This window comes from Teleopsis dalmanni, chromosome 2 (assembly GCF_002237135.1).
Source record: "Teleopsis dalmanni isolate 2A chromosome 2, ASM223713v2, whole genome shotgun sequence".
Taxonomy (NCBI): Eukaryota; Metazoa; Arthropoda; class Insecta; order Diptera; family Diopsidae; genus Teleopsis; species Teleopsis dalmanni.
Window position 1 is genome coordinate 193,000,023 of NC_051847.1, and position 22,146 is coordinate 193,022,168.

At 25.6% G+C, this 22,146-nt stretch overlaps 1 protein-coding gene across 1 annotated transcript in view; it reads right to left on the minus strand.

The window, feature by feature from the left end:
• The window catches only part of LOC119676464 (cytochrome P450 4c3-like), a 35,192-nt gene extending 23,090 nt beyond the window's left edge, over positions 1-12,102 (minus strand). Inside the window, exon 1 of the mRNA XM_038087704.1 lies at positions 11,759-12,102. Within this exon, the coding sequence (XP_037943632.1) occupies positions 11,759-11,993 (235 nt within the window). The 5' untranslated portion in view covers positions 11,994-12,102. The remainder of the gene's footprint in view (positions 1-11,758) is intronic.
• Positions 12,103-22,146: the final 10,044 nt, after the last annotated feature.

Sequence of the window (22,146 nt, forward strand, 5' to 3'; positions counted from 1 at the left end):
ATCTTATATTATGTAGTATGTGCTGCATAATATCTAACCATAGGAGGGTTTATATAGAAAAATTTTTATATATGTCACATTATTCTTTTAAAATTTGATATTAATATACCTATTTATTTTTTTATAATTGTAATTTAACATCAGTCATGACGGAAGTCATTTACTCAATAGAAACTAAAATTTTTGGTAGAGAGATTTCGAACAGTAGTAAATTGAAACAACAATTGGGTCAGTTGGCTAATGAACACTGACTCTGAGTTTCAAATTTGGCAGGGCATTAGTTCAACCCTTGGTACTTGCAGTCTTGAAAAATTATTTACGAATAATTATATTAAAATTAATTCTCAAAACAGCTCAATTAACTAAAAAATAATATAAAAAGAATTTTTGTGGTTCTAGTTCACTACTTTTTAAAACATCTCTAGTTTTTACTAAAAATATTTAAAAATTAGTAATTTTTTAAGAAAAATTCGTTAATTTCTTGACATTATTCCATCAAATTTTTTTTTGTTGAGTAATTGATATTAAACCAAATTTGATAATCAAATATGTTAATAATCGATTTTGATAAAACGACATACGACATTATCAGGAGATGATAATCGTCATCTAAAAAAATCTAAGATCTAACTTAGTTTTTAATCTGTTTAAGTATTAATTTATAATTACATTATTAAATACTTTTTTGATTATTTTTTTATTTATATTTACCGATTATATTGAAATAATTTTATTGCTTTTTTTAAATAATTTTATTTAATTTAATAATTAATATTTATATTTACAAATTAAGAAAACATTAGATTAATTAATTCTTTTAACATTAAAAAAAAAATCTTTAATACCGGTTAAGAAATATTAAAATTATTTATATTCCTTTCGAAAATTTTTTTGAAATTTTTTTTTTTCATATATTTAATTCTATTTTATATCTGGTTTGGTAAAAAATTTTTTTCCATACGTTTATAACTTTTAATTTGCAAAATTAATTTTATTCGCTTTATTCGAATTTATTTAAAAATATATTTTTAATTTTTTTAAATATGTATTCAAAAATCGTTTTTCTATCGTCTACAGAATTGTGTTCTATTGTGTATTTTGTATAATATCTTATGTATTTCTTAGATTCTTTCAATCATTTAAACACCCAAAACACTTGTTTGAGAGAGGCTTTATTTTGGTTTTCTTTAAAAATAGGTTAACAAACAGAAGGTCATGGGTTTTTTCAATTGTACGTTTCTTTCATTAAAATAATATTTATTATATTAATTCTTTCTATTTATTCCGATTTTTTTTTCTCCAAAACGTGTTGCGGTAGAAACGATTTATTTAATTTAGTGATTATAATTAATTCGATATCTGAACGCTACATAACAATCAAAGAAGAATCGATTGCTTTAATATATTCAAAACTTAATTTAAGATAAATGATGTAATAATAAATATATAAATAACTTCTTATTTTAAAGTTTAATTTATGTAAATATTATTAATAACGTATTATATTTGTTATGTTATTTTTTCATTATATTTAACTAATTTTATAATATAAATAAAAAGCAAATTTTATGTAGTCCCTTTTACTTATATCTATAATATATATGTGTATGTATTGTATATAAGCAAAATCATCATCATATAGTAGAATGTAGTTATTGTTAAATATTATTTGCTCTCTAACAAAACTACCAACATATACTAATATAATATAAATGATATAATGATTATCAAAATTAATTATTTCAATAATAGTTGATTATATATTTAGAACCTTATAAATAGATAATTTTATATTATCATTTTTATTTTATTTATTTTAATATATATAGATTATATAGCTTATTTTAACAGATTTTATCATAATTTAAGAAATTTCTTTGGTAACTTTAGAATTTAATATCTGATGTTATTCTATAACAGTCCTCGTCTTATAAAAAATCTACGTATTGCCCACTCGCCCACGAAGAATAATAATTGTGACAAAAATTCAAACAGTTATATGTATATGGATAATAATTAGGAAACGTTATAAGGTTTGTCACCAATCATAATTTATATAGGTTAACTTAAAAGACACTTTATTATTGATAGCGCTGTAGCTTTGCCCGTTTCAATAATACTAATAAGACAATATATGGACAATTAACACTAAACTGGCATAAAAGAAAAGTTCCCGGAATAAGTCGTGTTTATGAATGACATTTTTTTTGCAATAAAATTATATTTGACACCTTATAACCAGGTGAAATATACCTTTGTTTCAAATGTGGCTTTTTAAAATTATTTCTATTTACCACCACAAAACAAAATTTATTTTCAGAGGTTAGAACCGGTGAAAACCGGGAGTTCTATTTATTATGATATGTCAAAAAATGCTGTAATAATACTACACAAATGTTAAAAATATATTTAACAAATAAATTGTTTATATTTTGCAAGATTTATAAAAATAAAAATAATACGTATTTATTAAAATTCTATTAGCTTCATTTATTAGCAAATATTTTCTAAAATGAAAAAAAAGAAAGATGTTTACTTATTAATTTTAAAATTATTTGCAAATTTATTTTTTATTTTAATTTTATTTTTGCTAAAAATTTTTTTTTATTTTTATGACTTACACAAATCAAATTCATACAATATTAATAAATGTTAATTATAGTACAAAAAACGACTACAACAGTTTATTTTATATAACAGATGTTAATATTATTTAAAAAAAATTTTTTTTCCAATGATGTAATTAAAAATATGAATACATAATAATTATATATTTAAAATACTTTCAGAATTTTTTAAACAAATAGTATTAAAAACAATAAAATACTTTAAAACCTAACAACTTATAAAACAATAAGTACTAATACTATTATTTAATAAGTTACGCTTTCCTTGAAATAGACTATAGCAGATATTATTTCATTACCGCCAACTTAAGTGGTTCAATTTTGTTTTAAAAATGCCGTAGTCAAGAATTACCAAAAGTAAAAATTTTTTTTTTAAGTGGGTCAGTTATGTGTCAATAATGCTGCAGTCGAAGATTTCCAAATTAGAGCTCTATTTTTTATGTGGTGTTTCCGCCAACTTTGGTGTTTCAGCGATATATCAGGAATATTGGAATCAGAAAATATCAAGCGTGGAATTTATTTTCTATCTTAAGCTCCAATTTAATATATTATATATCATATATATGGTACGGTCATATATCAAAACAAAATGCAGTCAATATTCGCAGGACCTTTTGTATACCCCCAGCTAACATTTAAGAATAATTTCAGAGATAGTGAAAAGAAAGGAAAAACGATTAGTGAAGTAAGGAGGTTCGTCAGAACCTTTATAAATCGAAGAAATTTTGTGATATTCAGCTCAAGCTGCAATTGCATTAAAGGAGTTATATAGAGAAGAAAAATTATAGGGAATATAACATTTGAATAGTATATTTTTAATAACTATAAACATTTGTTTGTATTAAATAAAAAATATTCTATTGTTCTATGACTCATCGGCTGACAAGTCCATAAGATAACCATTAGAGCAGCAACTTTTTGGAAAAATTCGATTTTATTGTATTGTTATAATATGTGACATATTTGTTATATTAATTTAAAATTTTATTTTATTGAATAAATAAGTTATTAATTAAAAATACTAATATATAATATATACTTGATATATAAAATCAAAAAAAGTATAAAATTCTCAAATAAAATAGAAATTTTATTAGAGTTTTAATTATTAACTAAATAAGTATAAATTAAAATTACTGTTAAATATTAAATTGATATAGACAAAAAAAAATTAAAAGAATATATTTTAATAAAATCGTGATTTTTATTTTTAGTTTTATTTTATTAAATAAATAAGTTATAAATTAAAATTACTGTTTAATATGAACTAGATATATTCAAATCCCAAAAAGTATAAGAATTTATTATAATAAATTACAAATTTTTTATTATTAAAAAATTTTTAAAAATGTGATAATAAAGTATTGTGATTGTCATAATATCATAATCACATAATATAATAATCAATACTATTCTAATCAATTATAATCGTAATATTATATATTTAGATAAAAATAATAAATTAAGAAAATCATAGAAGTGATTATTATCATAACATCCTAATTATCTAATATTATTCTAATCTATAAATATTAGATTATAATATGAACTAGATATATTCAAATCCCAAAAAGTATAAGAATTTATTATAATAAATTACAAATTTTTTATTATTAAAAAATTTTTAAAAATGTGATAATAAAGTATTGTGATTGTCATAATATCATAATCACATAATATAATAATCAATACTATTCTAATCAATTATAATCGTAATATTATATATTTAGATAAAAATAATAAATTAAGAAAATCATAGAAGTGATTATTATCATAACATCCTAATTATCTAATATTATTCTAATCTATAAATCAATTATAATCACAATGTTATATATTATGAATAATAAGTATATTAAGAATTATCTAATATTATTCTAATCAGCAAATCAATTATAATCACAATATTATATATTATGAATAATAAGTATATTAAGAATTATCTAATATTATTCTAATCTATAAATCAATTATAATCACAATGTTATATATTATGAATAATAAGTATATTAAGAATTATCTAATATTATTCTAATCAGCAAATCAATTATAATCACAATATTATATATTATGAATAATAAGTATATTAAGAATTATCTAATATTATTCTAATCAGCAAACCAATTATAATCACAATATTATATATTATGAATAAAAAAATAAATTAAGAAAATCATAGAAGTGATTATTATCATAACATCCTAATTATCTAATATTATTCTAATCAATCAATCAATTTTAATCACAATATAATATATTATGAATAAAAAAATAAATTAAGAAAATCATAGAAGTGATTATTACCATATCATCCTAATTATCATATATTATTTTAATCAGTCAATCAATTATAATTATAATATTATATATTATAAATAAAAAAAATAAATTAAGAAAATCATAGAAGCGATTGAAAATTATGAGAATTAATAAAACATATGAAAATAAATTCTGAAAATGACAGTCTATCAATAAAGCTTCCAAGTGAAAGGAAGTACTAAAGAATTTCAATTGCATTTACTAAACCATTTATGTCTTAAAGCGAATAAAAATTATTTTAGATTTTATAATTTTGTGAAATACATATAACACATCCAGAGGGCAGATTCCAACTATAATTTAATCAGTCAATAATAAATTATTTACACGTTAATTAAACAAAGCTACTTCATTTGAATATATTAAGTACACGAATAAATTTGTTTAATTCTGTTTGTGGACATAAGTGACTAATTAATATAATTAAACTTAAACAATTGTTTAATAGGTAAATATGTGATATGCATTTCATCAAACACTTCCAGAACTCACCGACTGAAGCAAGTCAATCACGTACTGAAATACTTGTGAGTACTACGAGAAGAACGCTACGTCACTGTTCAAACAATACTTACGGATAAATAAGTAAATCCAAATCAATTCAATTATTTGTAAATAAACGTAACTGTATTTAATGTAATCACGTTTATAATTCACGATAAATATTTCAGTTTATAAGAACATATTAACAAGAAACGTGACATTAGTAGTTAGTTTCCATTTGAACTAAAACTTCAAGTATCTTAAACTCTTCATCATTATTTGCATTTGCATTTGCATTTTTACAACTAATTAAACAATGTTTTGTGATACACAAGACCAGATAGAAATATTTTTTATAAAAAATTTTTTAACCAAAAATACGAAAGCATTACTCATACAAATTACTTTAGTTATTTGTTAATAAACAAAATCAACAAAATAAAAAATAGAGAAAAAAAAACATTTGAGATACTTTTGATGCATGCATCAGCATCGTTTTCTTCAAAAATTCGTTATGAAATATGCAAACAAGATGTGAAGCGGTATAAAATTCTTAACTTTAAGCAGTTCGAATATTTTCGAAAATAAAAAAAATTATAAGAAATTGTAAACTGTTTTTGCAAATAAGAATTCACAACACAGAAGATACATATACACTCAGATACACTCAGGCACGTACACAACTCGACCACCTACTTAAGATGTTTTAGATACTTTTAAGTTCGAATATTAATAAAAGCTTTGTATCTCGACAATAATTTGACACTAACCAACCGCAACAAAAGCATTTAGCGCTGTATGACAAGTTCTTACAGTAAGTAAGGCGAAAGATACTCGTACATAATAATAATAATTAATAAATTGGGCATTTGAATTTTAGACACGATTCGCGTGCAATTTCACGCAATTTATCTATACACAAACACAATACACTATACACAATATCCAATAGTATTATTTAATTTTTATTATTATATCTTTAAATAGAAAAAAAAATGTGCTCATAAACAGTAAAATATTTTTTATACAAAAACAAATTTATATATAAAAATTTCTTTGAACTGATATAAGTGCGCAGTTCTTCGTTAAAAATAATAAAAATTACGAATAATTTAATTAACAGCAAACGATGAAAAAAAAATATTTTAAAAAAATTTTTACTTCAAAATAAAATTAAAAATTTTATTAACTGCATTTTTTGATTTTTTTACATTTTATATAAATTTTTTTTTCAACCTGATGTATCTATATCTTCGCGATTCAACAAAAATTATTGATAAGAGCTTTGCATTATTTCCAACAATCCATAAAAATTAGCATAGGGCTAAATATTGAGGTAAACATAATAAATTATGTTAAAATAGAATTTTGTTATGACCAAAATCGCCAACAAAAAAAAAAAGGTTTATGAACTTTTAAATCATTTAGTAACTTTGAATTAATGACACAAGGGAATAGACGTCGATTTTAAGTCATTTAATATTTTTAGTTAAGCAGTAAGCAGTTAGGTTAAGTTAGGTTAAACTAGCAATCCCAAGAGATGCACTTAGGCCTATAGGCCTATTATGTTACTGTATAAACTTATATATTGAAAACTCTGAGGTTACAATCACTTAGAACCTTTGGCAAAACTTATAATGCTATTTAAGGGGAAATCTTGCTTTCGCCAAGATCCTCAAAAAACAAAGTCCCTTAAGTGATACAATTAAGGGTTACTAATTCATCAAAGGAAAGCAACAAATGAAATCTGCAAACAAGCATTAACATGGAATCCTCAAGGAAGCAGAGGACCTGGTACGCCCAAGCAAACGTGAAAGAGAAAGCAATCCAAGGAAGCGGACAAACCTTTGAAGAAATTAAAACCCTGGCAAAAAATCGTGACCGTTGGAAAAACGTACTGGATTGATTGATTGTATTTATCAAAACAAGGAACAATGGAATCTGACAGATCCACGGGCACTATAACTAACAATCTCAAAAGGAAAGTTGAAGAGGTCTTTAAGAGGCAAATGTCAAACACTGAAGAAACGACTGACTTATCTAAATAATTTATATTATTAATAATATGTTATTATATATATTATTATATATTATGATTTACATAAAATTATTTCCACTCACTAGTGGAGAGTATCAAACGCCGAAGAAGTAACTTACTTCTCTGAAAATGGTTTATTTTATTAAGCCGTAACTAAGCGAACCACAACTAGAACATTATAACTATAGTTACAGTAAACATTATTAATTTTAAATTTTAAATCGAGCTAAATTAATTTAGAAAGAGTCACACAGCTAACAATCCAACAACAAAAATCGGAATCCTTCATAGGCTAACAAAAGATGTTATAAGCAAAGAAGGAAACACGATTGACCTATTTAAGCGATTATAATTCCGATTATGCCGGTATTCCATCATTTCGTACTCTTCATCAGTTCTAATTTGATTTAATAGTTAGTTTAATATTAAGATGGACTTAAGTTTAAGTTTGAGAAATAAAACGTAGTCTGGACAAACAAAAACCGTACTAGTATGATATACTAGAGTATAGTACCTATACTCTTCCCTTGTCTCGATTGTCCTGTTGTATAATACACATCTTTGTAAAATGTCCACCCGTAATGAGAAGATATTAGAAACTTTGTTGTTATTACAAATCTTTCTAAGAGATCAATTTTCACGGGTGTTTACTGTATTCATTCAGATAACTCAGATACATTGGTTTTTCACGCACTTACGCACGTATGCATCTCAACTACCTATACGAGGTTTTCACACTACTGCATTACACATCATTTTTAGCCAAGTTTATGACCATATATTTGTTCACTAATTCACACTGAAACCAGCCATAACGAAAGTATAAAAATATATATATATAAATATATATATATTGTATATATATTCGTACAATAAATAATGCAAATGATAAAATAATTATCAATTGTATTTGTGAACTAAATATGTGAACTATTTACTTTTCTTCACGAATTGTTGAATTCAAGCTAGACGATTGATTCCAAAAATCTTCTCGAAATTCATGGTCAATAAGTTTTTAACTTATATACGAGTATTTTAGAATTTGATTAATTTATAGATCTAACGTAAAAAATTGCTAAGTCCAACGTAAAAAAATTATTTTTGGTTGCTTATTTATTTCAATTTATTTTGTATTGATCTAATTTTTTTATTTAAATATTAAATTCATTTCTTATTAAGTATATTTAATTTAAATAACATTAGTATAATTTATTTACATATTTATTTTTTTATTTAAATATTAAATTCATTTCATTAAGTATATTTAATTTAAATTAAATTAGTATATATTTATTTATACATTTATTTATTTTAATTGTATACATGTTTATTTAAGATTTGAAGATAATAGGTGCGGTAGAAAGTAATTCCTATCGACTCTGTCATGAGGTGAAGGAAACATCAGAACATATCATATGCAACTACTCAGCGGTGGCAAGACGTAGACTCGACTACCTTGGAAACGGGACCTTTGTTCCACATCAAATAGGTAAAATCAAGCCCACAGCAATTACGAGATTATATAGATTATATATTATATAGTCTAGAATTGTTTTAGTTGGGCCTTTAGGCGCACAATAGATCTTTTAGATCGGGGTGCATTCATAGCCTATTATTTAATAATAATATATAATAATTTATGTTCACATATTATGCATATATACATACAATACACATATAATACACATATATATATGTATTACAGGCTCACTAACTAGAACTCCAATTCAAATTCTCCAGAAATTTGAACCTAAAATTTTATTGCTTTGTAACCACTGAAAGCTCCAAAATTATAAAAAATAAAACAAAAAATCTTTGCTGATGTCGAATATCCTCAGATGAAAAAATATCTGTTTAAATGGTCTTTTGTTTAGATATAAAGTACGAAGCGAACGCCTTTTTTGCTGGCTCACATAAGTTAGTGCCATTGGTGATTGATAAGTGTTTACTGATTGAAGCAAGGAAACCAAGATGCTTCAATGGACTTAAAAACCCACATCATTACAGATTTTCGAAAAATGCCTGGTTGACATCACAAATTTTCATAAGTGCTTTTCATGAGAAGTAAACAGAAAAAATGACTTTGTTTTTAAATTTATCATATTAAAAAATATTTTTTGTTAAGCAGGTTATTCAATTTTTATTAGAAACTTAATTGTCTCCGAAGGCTCTTCTGCTTATGCCCCGATAGAAAAACTACAAAGTGATGATGGAAACATTGTTGCATTTTTCAACAAGGTTTATTACAAAACTTAACCATAGAAATAAGCTTCTCACCGAATTAATTGCTCAAGATGAAGAAGTAAACAATTTTTCAAAATATCATTCCGTCCGAAATGCAATAACTTATTTGAAACAGGCTTCAGATGAACTGCTCCACAAACTTTTTAAAAACTCTTAGTCTAAATTATTATATTAAGACCCTGATCATAACGACGCCAATGATAATTTGCAACTTGCGCATTTAATTAAGGAAGATGAGGACTATACTAAAGCTATTCCAACAATTCAAACTCTTTAAGTAAAATTGAACTCAAGAAATTCAATCTGTGTAAAGCAAATCGAAGAATGAATAGAGTTATTATTCAAGACAGATCTGAATATGAGTTCCTCAGCAATAGTTTTGGATTTTGTGAACTTATGTAGAATAAAATAATTTAAAATTTTTAATAGGCTATCTATTGTGAACATAAATTCTGTGCAATTAAAAAAAAGTAGCCGTGGCTACTTGTGAAAAAACATGATTCATTATCGCTTCAGATTTGACAAGCCCGAGTTTTAAGCCTGGCACTTGCAGTCTATACAAATTATATATGGATTTGTATATATATGGAATATTTCTATAGACCACTGATAATGAGTACTTGATAATGAGTACTGGAAATACTCAAAACAACGTTGTATGGTCAGCCAAATTTCAATAAATGAACTAAAATTTTTGTTGTTGTCTTTTTATTTCTATTCGAACCCTTCTAACTTTTCTATAGTATTTTTTCGGCATAATATGCTTAAAAAAAAACTTTATTTTAATTATTTATATAAGTTTATTTAAAACAGCCCGGCCTGATTCTATAATGATTTTTCAATAGAACAAATTAATTTTCTCAATATTTAAAATTTTATAAAAACACTATAAAACAAAAAATGTTAAATTTTTTATGCATTTTGTTAGATTTTAATATATTTAAATTATTTTTATTATTATAATATAGTAACATTGAATATTATAATTACATCAGTACCTTGAAGATTACTATAAAACTCGTTAATTGATAAAAAATAAAATATAATTTTTAAAAAAATAATTTAAAAATTGTATTATTAAACATTTGAGAAATTAACCCGTTTTAAAAATAAAATAATAAATAAAAAATATTGTTCATTAAAAAATAAAATATTTTTATTATTGTAATATTATTAAAGTCTTCATATTAATTATTATTAAAATTATAATTAAAAATTATAAATTATTCAAATTATTGGAACTTGTTTTATTTTTGCTCAGTTTTTATCTTTAATATATTTATTTTTTATTTATTACACACATTTTATTTTATCATATTAATTATTATATTTATATATAAAATATATTACTATATTAATTTTAATTTTTTTAATTTGTAATTTATTAAAAAAAACATTTAAATTTGATTTGAATTAGGAAACATTGAATTAAAAAATCGAAATATCATTTTATTTTTTATTTATTTAACATTATTAAAATGTTATTAAATAGTTTTTATATACTTTTTTATCCGGCTATAGATCACTATTTGTTAAATATTTCAACGTTTGTTTAAAATTTTTTAATATATTCTACATTTCCAGATATTCTATATATAACTCCTTGAGAGTTATTATCACTGCAATATAGACAACAGCATAAAGAGGATGGCGTAGATATAGTTTTAGTAATATTAATTTATATTAGATCGTGATCATACTGATAACTCTTAAAGAAAATCAAAATATAAAATATTTTAAAAAATATTAAATAAACGTTGTATTATGACCTATAGCCGGATAAAAAAAAATATATAAAAACAATTATAAAAACACAGTTCGTTAAATAAATTCAAAATTATATATTATTAAATATTACTCCTATTAAATTAAGAATTTATTTTCTTTCAACAAAACTGACGTTAAAAATCAATTCACTGTAAATCTTTAAAAGAAATACTTATTTATTTTAGTTAGGCTATAATTTTATATTTATAACTATTTCATATTGTTATAATAATTTTATAGTTCACATATTACACATAGATTTAAATTATTTAATATTTACCATCATGATCCACATTCATTTCAATTGAATTTCCTATGAAAGGCATTGACGCAGGACCTGGTATTTTTTCGATTAGCTTAACCATGCGTGCACGTCTCTTATTATAGATCACCAAAAACATGGTTATTGCAGCAACTAGGAAAATCGTTACTGGCGAGTAGCCTGAAATTAACTTCACAGCCTTGCTCAGTAAGACACTTTCGGCCATTAAAGTGGACACAACTTTTGAGGACATTTTATTTTTTTGTTTATAATAACGTTAGCACTTAATAATTTTTAACTTAAATATTTATTTAAAATTGCTGATTACAGTTAGTTTCTTAAATTCACTTATGCATATTTTACAAATGCAATAACAATCAAATAATTTTTTTTGTATATTAAATTTATTTGTTCTGCACAAATATTAAAATTTTAAATTTTTTGTGCAAAATTTATATTTAAATTTTAAGAATTTATTTTTAGCAATAATTTGAACAAAATATTGTTTTAAGCGCACTTTAACAATCACTTCCGTTTAAGTAAGTCGCTCCGTTTCCGTTAATTATTTAAATTAATATTTATAAACAAAATCGCCTTTGCCTTTGCCTGCCTTTGTGGTTTTAGGTCCACAAGTGCTCAGCTTTAATTTAAGATTTTTGAGATGTTACAAAGTCGCCAGTCGAATGTCAACTAACAAAGCCCAAATGATTGCATAAAAATTTAAAAGAAGTGTTAAATTAATTTTTATTTCGCTTGAACGGCTGGTTGTGTTAGTGACCGGCTGGCTACGCGCCTCAAAACGGTTCGTATGTATGCTAACTCGTCATAGTTAAAGAAAAAAGGTTTTACTTAGCGAACTTCGACGAGTCGTGCTGCTCGCTTAAACACTGTAAAATAGTAGTAGACTACCTAGTAGTAGTACCTAATCTTTTACGCTCTTATTGCTACTGTTAATCAACAGCACAACAAATTTCAGCAGCACACATTTTAAAACTTTTTGTTAGCTGGCAACTGCTAACTGGCCACTGTTAGCTGGTTACTGCTAGCTGGTTACTGTTAGCTGGCCACTGTTAGTTGGCCAGTGTTAGTTGGCCACTGTTAGCTGTTAACTGATAGTTGCTGTGTAGCTGTTAGCTGTTGTTGGTTAGAAATGCACTGTTAAGCAGAAACTGGGTCTTAACCAAATTTTATTTGTGACGTTTTTGGCTTTAACATTGTACGATTTATTTAGTTTTCTATTGAGACTTGTTTCTTGTGTGTATTTGTGCCCTTGGATTTTTATATTGCAATTTTCAAGTGCTTTTGATTATTTTGAAGTTGTTAGTGTTTTTTGTTGTTCTGTCATGTGTAGTTTGCAGTGGCTGAGCTTAGAGGCTTTAATTAATTCTCAAGCCACAAAATATTTCAAGTTGACTAAAATTGTTACTTAGAATTTAATTAAATTATTTTGGCCTTGCGTGGTTTAATTCTTGTGGGTGCATAATTTTTTACGTTTTATCAGACCAAATAATATAATTATAAAGGTATTATTAAAAAGATATATAATATGATATTAATAGTGTCAATTTAATGTCACTATTGTTATTTAAAACACAATATATGATTGTTTAAAAATAATTTTTAAACAATTTTTAATGAAAGAACAATTGGATTAATTCCCATTTTGTTTAAACAAAAGATTTTTATATAAATAAAATTTGTAAAGAGGTTTTTTTTTGAAAAGTAGTGAACTAAAATAACAAAAATTCATTATTATATTATTTTTAATTTATTGAATTTTTGTCTGACCATACAGCTGTTTCGAGTATTGCCAAATACATGGGTATTTGGTAAAACATCATCAGTGGTCTTGGAATTATTTCTTATATTAATTTGTACATAATTTTTGAGACTACAAGTACCAGGAATCAAACTCGAGCCCTGCCAACTTTGAAGCTCAGAAACAGCGCCAACTGACCCAAAGCCATATTCGACTTTTATGTTCGCATATTTTTCTGGAGTTTTGTTAATTTGCTGTAAAAATTCATTAATAAATTCACTTACTGTGTTTATATTAGAACAAAATTATAAACCAGCTGTAGAATAATTGAATTAATTAATCATATTTTTATTATTAATTGTTAGATTCCAATACTATTCTGTTTGTAGAGGCATTATTTGTTGCACGATAAATAAAATAAAAATCTAGACAAAAAGTATTTGTGGTGTTAAATTGTTTTAAAGTAGATTTCGTTCGATTTATAATTCTGTCCTGAAATGTAAGTGATTCTGTTCTTCTAAGTTACACTTAAAATCTTTCTTGTCTGTTTTTTCAAATACTGTTAAGAGAATAAGCAAATTTTTCGAGTTGCACTTTTCCGACTATGTTATAGTCTATGCATCAGTACTCCAAAAACATCGCAGATGTCTTTTGTTCCTTTAATTTGGTTTATTTTCTATTTGACTAATTATTATGATTGCGATCAGAAACAATAAATCGAAATGTGGCAAAAAAATATGAAACAATAGCACTCAAGGAAGATAGTCAGCTAGACTGATACCAAATATAATCACCTGACTTAAACAGAAATCGGGAGACACAAGACCTAGAAAGAAGAAGAAACTAGGCTAATAAATAGTGCAGAAGAAAATCAAGAAAATGTGATGAAAAAATGAAGGTCTGGATGCATATCGTTAAACACAAGAACATGGCTTGTAATGCCAACATAAAAGAGACCCTCCTCGAATAAATGTAAAAGCGGTTTATGTTTCATACCGTATTCTACATATTAATGTTATGGAGTCGCGCAAATTATTCCGACGATGGACGGTCAGACGAAAGAATTTCATCTTCTCACCACAAAAAATATTATAATTCTTATTACTACTTTTACAACTTATTACTACTTTTAGAGAGTTAAAATATACTACTTCAGAATTTATCATAAAATTATGTCATATAATTACTATAGATTGAATAATCATCAAACGAAGTTAGGAATTCAATCCAACTAAGACTGAAGATACTGTAGAAAAGAGAAAGAAACTGCATACCATGTGTTTGGGGAGTGTCCGGCACTAATGCGCAAGCGGAAGACACACCTAGGAGGGTATTTCATGTATCATAAGGATCCAAGACTAGGAAAGATAGGCTCTATACTATCTTTAATTAAAGAAACCCAATTTGGAAATAGACCCTAATCCGATTAGAGACACAATAGATGTTTTAGGTCGCAGTGCACTACCCCTTTTCACAATAATAATAATGTCATATAATTAAAAACATATTGTTGACCATTAAGTAAATATTTATTTATTAAATTTAAGTTTTATTGTCAGACAAATATGATTATAAACTCAAATACAATGTAATAATTGGAAATACCAAACAGTCTTAATTAGAATAAATATATTCACTTCTTTATACATATAAGTAAGTAAGTCTTAGATATTTGGTTTCCCGCAGAATTGAAGCTTCAAAAAATTATGCTTCAATAATTAAATATAATTATTGTTTACATATTGGAATTTGCATATTATAAGGCAAATTAATTAATGCAAAGTAATTATGGTTGAATCGAAATGCCAGATGTAAAACTACGTAAAACATATTTTTTTCAGATTTATAAATAAAACATTATAAAGTTCTCCAGTTCGGAGAAAAGTTAATACAAAAAATATTTTGTTTGGTCAAGACCGGTTAAGACAAAATTACATAAAATGATTTAGGTACGCAAATTTTGTATTATTTATTTTATATATCATTTAATTCTTTTAATTATTTTATTAGTCACATGAGCAGCTTGCGGTTTAATATGAACTCTTAGTGCAATTTTACACGAGTCATTGTAACTACAGTTCTTGATAAGGAATTTATTGATTAAAATTACAATATAATTAACCACAAAAACAATGTCCTCACCAGTGACGACGCGTGCCCTATCTGGAAGGGTGTGCGGCCCTTCTATAATGTTGTTTTTACATGTACCACTTATATTAAAATATATGAGATGTTTTATTAATAATAACTATATTATGTTAGGCAACAATATATTCGTAATATTATATTAACAATTCATTAACAAAATAACATATTAAACAAATTAAATTAATAATTTATATATAAATTTAATATTATATCAAAAACAAAACTTTTCATATACTTGTAACATCAAACCAACTTTTTTCAAACAAAAGAGTTTTAACTCAGAACCATACATGTTTATCCAGTGATCAAACAAAATCAAACTCACTTGCAACGTACAAATGTGCGCACATGTACTCCGCACAGTAAGAACAGAAATTCGTGGGTGTTACTGTTAAAAGGGGAGAGACGAAATGTGATAGAAATGTATGGTGAGATGAGCTGCAAACTTCAGCCGCTCATGCAATCACTTTGGCAAATCATCATGTTGGATTCGTATGCATGCAGTTGATATTCGAAGAGAACAGAAAATTACTCTCATACAATTCCCACTATATAAATCTCTATTTCTGATATTACGAACGGGAGCACACACACATTATTTTGTTCATATGCAACGTATGAATGTGTGGTCAACTTCTTTGCACACAAAGGGGAGAGACGAAATATAATAGAAATTTTCTGTGATTTGAGCTGCAAATATATGAGCACAACTAACAAGTATAGCAGCTAACAGAAGCAAATTGATTGAGTTTTCATAGACAATTATATTTAATTGTTTTTGCTAAAACTTTAAAAATATATATATATGGAAATGTAATAAATAATAATAATTCTTGATGTGAAGATACTTAATAAATTTATGTACCTATGTTATTTAACATTTTGCAAATTATGTTAGGGTGTTCACCGCACACCTCCGCACCTTAGAGCAGTCGTCACTGGTCCTCACTAATATCCTCACTAAAAATAATTATTAAATGAGTAAAAATTTAAATTTGAGTTTGATTTCCACGAAATTTATCAATCATGCTTGGTATATCATGAGCAAATATTTTGAAATCGAAACACATCGATCAGGAGGTCATTTAAAAATATTTTGACATAAGATGTAGACACAAGTGGCCTGAAGCCCTGAAAAAAATTACCTGTTGGGACTGGGAGATTTCGTCGCTTTAATAAAACAAGCAATGTCTTTAGTTGCTAGTGACATTTGAGGAGATGTAACTTCTGATTGTATATAGGTTTTCTGACGAGAGTGGACAGTGATAGATTATATCATTAATACTCGTACCACCTCTTTTCCTTTTAATCTTTAGCTAAAAAAGTAATGGTTACAAAAATCTTTTAAACGGTCCATAGGCTCACCCATAAAACATTTTCATGTCAGTACGGCAATAGCGTCAAAGATTGAATGGCAGACAAAGCTTTTCAGTTCATCTCTAATCACTTTTTTGTATATATAGTTTGACAAATGAGCTCTTTACGCTATCTTCAGTTCAACAATAAAAATATGGTTAACATATAACTGGCTTAAATGAAACTAAAAGGGTACTCTCATCTAATGTATAACACTTTAGCGACACTACAATTTCCAGGAATACTACTATAATCCGTAAGTCATTACTGTTTAACCATAAAATGGATCGACGTCTTATTCAAAGATATACAATCTTCGATACAATTCAATTTAATATACGTCAATTCCATAAACTATTCAATTTATTTATTATTATCTGGATAAAAATTGTTGCTCAAAAACCTAAAATGTGGTGACCCGTCAATTTTTTATTAAGATGTAAAACTCTTTATTGGATTTATTAATCAAATATAAATAATTTATCTTTTTTATAAATACTGTTTCATACTCAGAAAATATTTCAAAAACATTTCTAAAGCAGTCCTTTATCAGAACTTAATTAAAGACAAGTTGAAGAATATCTCAGTTGAAGAATTGTAACAACTACAATGCAATTCCATTGTCTAACTATGCTTCTATATTAACATACCCGATAATAATAAGTTACGTTGCTAGTTACTTATCGAACTATATAATTAAAACTTGTGAGAATTATAATCCTGATACAATAGATATAATTGTTATATTAATTCTGCGTTAATAACAGTATTCAAAACACATTTACAGGGTTTAAAAAATCTTGCTATTATTCTTTTTTTTCAATTGTTATGTTTTTGTAACTATTAGTATCAACTTTAATTGTTTATAAGTATTTTTCTTTTTGCCGGGTTTTGTCATTTTTTTTCTATATTAAACAATATATACATTATATAAAAATTTGCTTCTACAAACAGATTGATTCAGAATATATGAATAGCTTCTCCAATTTAACTGTCAACTCCACTTACCCCTAATACAACCTATTTTCACTGAAGAATTTCTAACGACCGATATCTGAAGTTATAACAGTCTATATCATCTATTGAAGATATAATAACAGTTCCACAATAAACATGACAAGTATGTTCGAAAGCCTTAAAGGAATCTGAAAAATATATTTATTATATCAGTTATTATAGCCAACATACTAATAGGACAAAGGCTTACTTACTTATTTAGTTAGCCATTGTAGAAGTGACTTGTCCTTGTCTGCGTCTAGTAGTCTCTACCAGCAAGTCCGATCAGTGGCTTGCTGTCGGCAGTTGGTAGTCCAAGTGAACCAGGAGTCCAAGTGGTAGTCCTTGAGTTGATGACTCGAAATATAGGATATATAAAAAAATAATTAACAAACGTTGAATTTTAATTTCAACAAAAAATAACCTATAGAAATATCTAAACATAATTAATAATTAATCATAATAATAGTAATAGTAATTATACTAATGCAAATGATTATATTACCAAGCTGAACTAAATTCTTTGACATTATCTTCTCAACACCAACGGCAAATTTATAAAATTCAGACTTGATTTGTGAAGTCATATAAGCCAGCTTCATCACTGACCTGCCTCGCACAGGAATAAATTGACTACCGAGGCTGTAGTAAAACAACAGATCTATAAAATCAAGGATAATATATTCAATCGATAAAAATCAGATGCATTTGGAAGTATACATTTTATATGCTTTTTTTCAAGCCGATCATTTTTCCATTAAAAATTCCAAAAATAAACTGCGTATGCAAGTATATTGTTTAACTACACTTGAATAATCTAGTAAGAATATTTTTTTTATCTAAAGAAAACAATGAAGAAATTGCGACTAAAAGTGAAGAATTATTTTTTATAAGTATCTTAAAGTACAAAACAGCATCAACACTTCTGTTCTGCATAAATTGTTTAATCTTGGTTTTCTTTTTTACAAGACCGCCTCATCAAAGCAAGCTCAAGTTCATCTTTACACCAGTCAAACCCATACTACGTGCTTTATAGACTTTAATGTGCGTTTGAGTTGAACATCCTGGACACATATCATATTAAGAATTTTTTTCATATATAAATTCATATATAAAATATGTTCAATAAACAATTATTCCATTTTTTTCATTAAATCTAAATCTCTGGACATGCATCTCGTTGGGTAAAGAATATATAAACTACAATTGATATGCGCATACTAAGCAATTACTATGTCATGTCAACTTCACCCAACGTTTTAATAGTGTAGGGTATAAAAATAAACTTTTTTAAATACATATATTATATATATATATGTATAAGAAAAAAATAAATTAATAGAAAACAATTTATGCTATATTATACAAGAGTTCTAAACAAGAATTCACAATTTTAAAACTTATGCTTAAAGTAGAAAAGCAAAGATAGCCTCTTTGCCTTTGGCCTTTATGTAGCGAAGAATATTAATTACAAGTTATACCTGATGCGCCTTGTAACTTATATCGTTGATATTTAACGATATTTTACATATTGTAGAAAATTGGTTTCTTTGGGTAAAAGATTCTGTAATATTCTGTTCATAATTACGTATTTTAGCATATTTTTTAATCAAAACAATAAATCATTATAGTAGCATAAATTGCTGAAAACTAAAACTATTTTTAAATATCTTACATCAACAATAAATATTTCCATAAAAATAAAATTCTTATAGAATTTAAAAAAAAAATAACAAAAAAAACAAAAAGAGTAAATTAACAAAAATAATTTAATATGTAAAAATAAAAAAAAATTAATTCAAATAATATTTACAAGCTAGATTGGGCAGAACTAAAAAAAAATCGCTATATACAAAAAATGTTCAGAACACAAGAATTCTGAGAAAAGCACATAAACAATATACGAACCTAGGGCAACTTCAAAGCGAAACTAGTTTCTGTATTTATTTATTAAAATATAACTTAATCCTAAAAACTAGTCCACATAATATTTAAAAAAAGTACGACTTAAATTTAGCATTAAACAATGTTTAATAAAATACACTTTGCTTACGACATAAGAAAAAATTTATTTAAGTTGCAGAAACCTTTAAGTTGAAAAATAATTAATACTGAGAATATTAATTAAAATCATAAAAACGCCACTTTTTTACAGTTGCCTATGCTAGCTATAAGTAATGATACTCGTCATGCCAATATTAACACCACAATTGCCATTATTACTCGTATGCATAATCTTAAGTTACTGACAGCAGTAAGTATCTTTAAAGACAAACCCAATATATAAAATGAACACAATGCAACACATCACAATGGTGGGCAGGTGTTGAAGTAACCAAGAGTAGACAGTTAAGTTCTCCAAATGCATGTCATTTTCTGTTAACCCTTCTATAACCAAACTTGACTATGGGCAATTTCATCAGCAAATGCAGAAAAGAAGTTTATATCAATTTTTTTCATTATTTTTTGCTTTTGTCTCTCTAATGGATTGTGCTAAACTCATAAAGTACAAACCTGGACTTAGATAATTTTTAAATAAATATCAGATAATATTAATCTTATAAAAATAATTTACTAATTTATTTTAATTTCACAAAATGAAAAGTCGGACTGCATGTATATTTCTTCTTAGTTTTGTAATAAGAATTTTCAACTCTCAAGCCCTATATTTTGAAAACTAAAGTGTATTAACATATAGCGTAAAGACAAACCTCTAATAAGTTATAACGTAAGGGAAAACTGTTCAATCTGTCTGTACTAAAATGCACAAACAAATGAGCGGGCGAGCCCGACTATTATAATCGTGCTCAATCTATCGTTTATATAGATAGGACACACATAAAGGAGGAAACAATTCACTTAACAATTTACTAAAAACGCGTTCTTAAGTAAGATGAATCCAATAAAGACCATTTATCAGCTGGTATTGAGTCATAAACAACTCAAATAGAGCAGAATCCCTAAAATGATAAAGACACGACCCGAGTTAGTATAACAACTAATGATAAATATTAATAAATATATTAACAAATGCATGTTCTAAAATATTTAAAGTCGGAAAAATCGTTAGTAAGATGGTTGAACAATATGGCCAAAGGTGTTTAAAAACGTGTTCATATCTGATGTGTCGCAGAAATATATTGAGCAGACTTCTTCAGTCGAATAAGACATCACCTAGACTGGTATAACAAACTGGTAATAATAATGAACATGTTATATTAACAAATTTATGAGTTTCTATAATTTTTAAAACCAGCCATTTTAATGTAAACATTAAAGGGTTAACAATTAAGATAACTTCTTAAGCTTAATAAACAAATGATCGATAATAGTTAAGATTCTTAGACTTCGACATCAATCAGCACTAAAAAAAATTATTAAAATCTCTTATTTGACTGATGCTAAATCAATTCTTTTCAAAAAATAATCTCTTCATTTCATTATTGGCTTCCCGAATATTTTGTTGCAAACAACAGAATACGTGATCATCAGCATTATTTAACACCTAACAATTCGAATATTTTTTCGAAATAAAAAAAATAAAAAAATAACATAAATAAAACAATTTCTTGCTAAATAAATTTTATTGTTTTTTTTATGTTTATTTCTAAAATCAGAATTGCCCAATCATTTCTGAATCATTCTAGTAAAAAATTTTACTAACATATGGCAACTGCTGCTAACTCTGCTAATAGTAATTGCAGTTAGGATTGAAGGCGATCAAGCAGCAAAAAAGCAAAAATCATAAACATTTAATAAGACACAAACTTAATAGTAGTAGATTGGACTCACTATGCTTTGTTCTTACTCATATGCATCAATGTTTTTATTATGTTTCTTCGAGACTCCAAAAAAAAGTACAGATTTTGTTAAATTATCATGTCACAATTACAGACTGATTACTTAGAAACCGAGCAGGAAGTGTCTGGCAACTGAAAGAAATAAATTTAATTTTTGACACTTTTGGTTTCTTTAATAAGCAGAAAAATAAAACAAAATTAATATCAAAGTAATTATATAAAAAGTGTATAATTTTGTTTTCAATTCCTCTGCAAAGTATGAGTTAAAAGATCTGATTGTATTTAACTTAAAATGTTTTTACCATTTTATGTTAACCAACAATTAAATTGGTAATTAAATTTGAAGT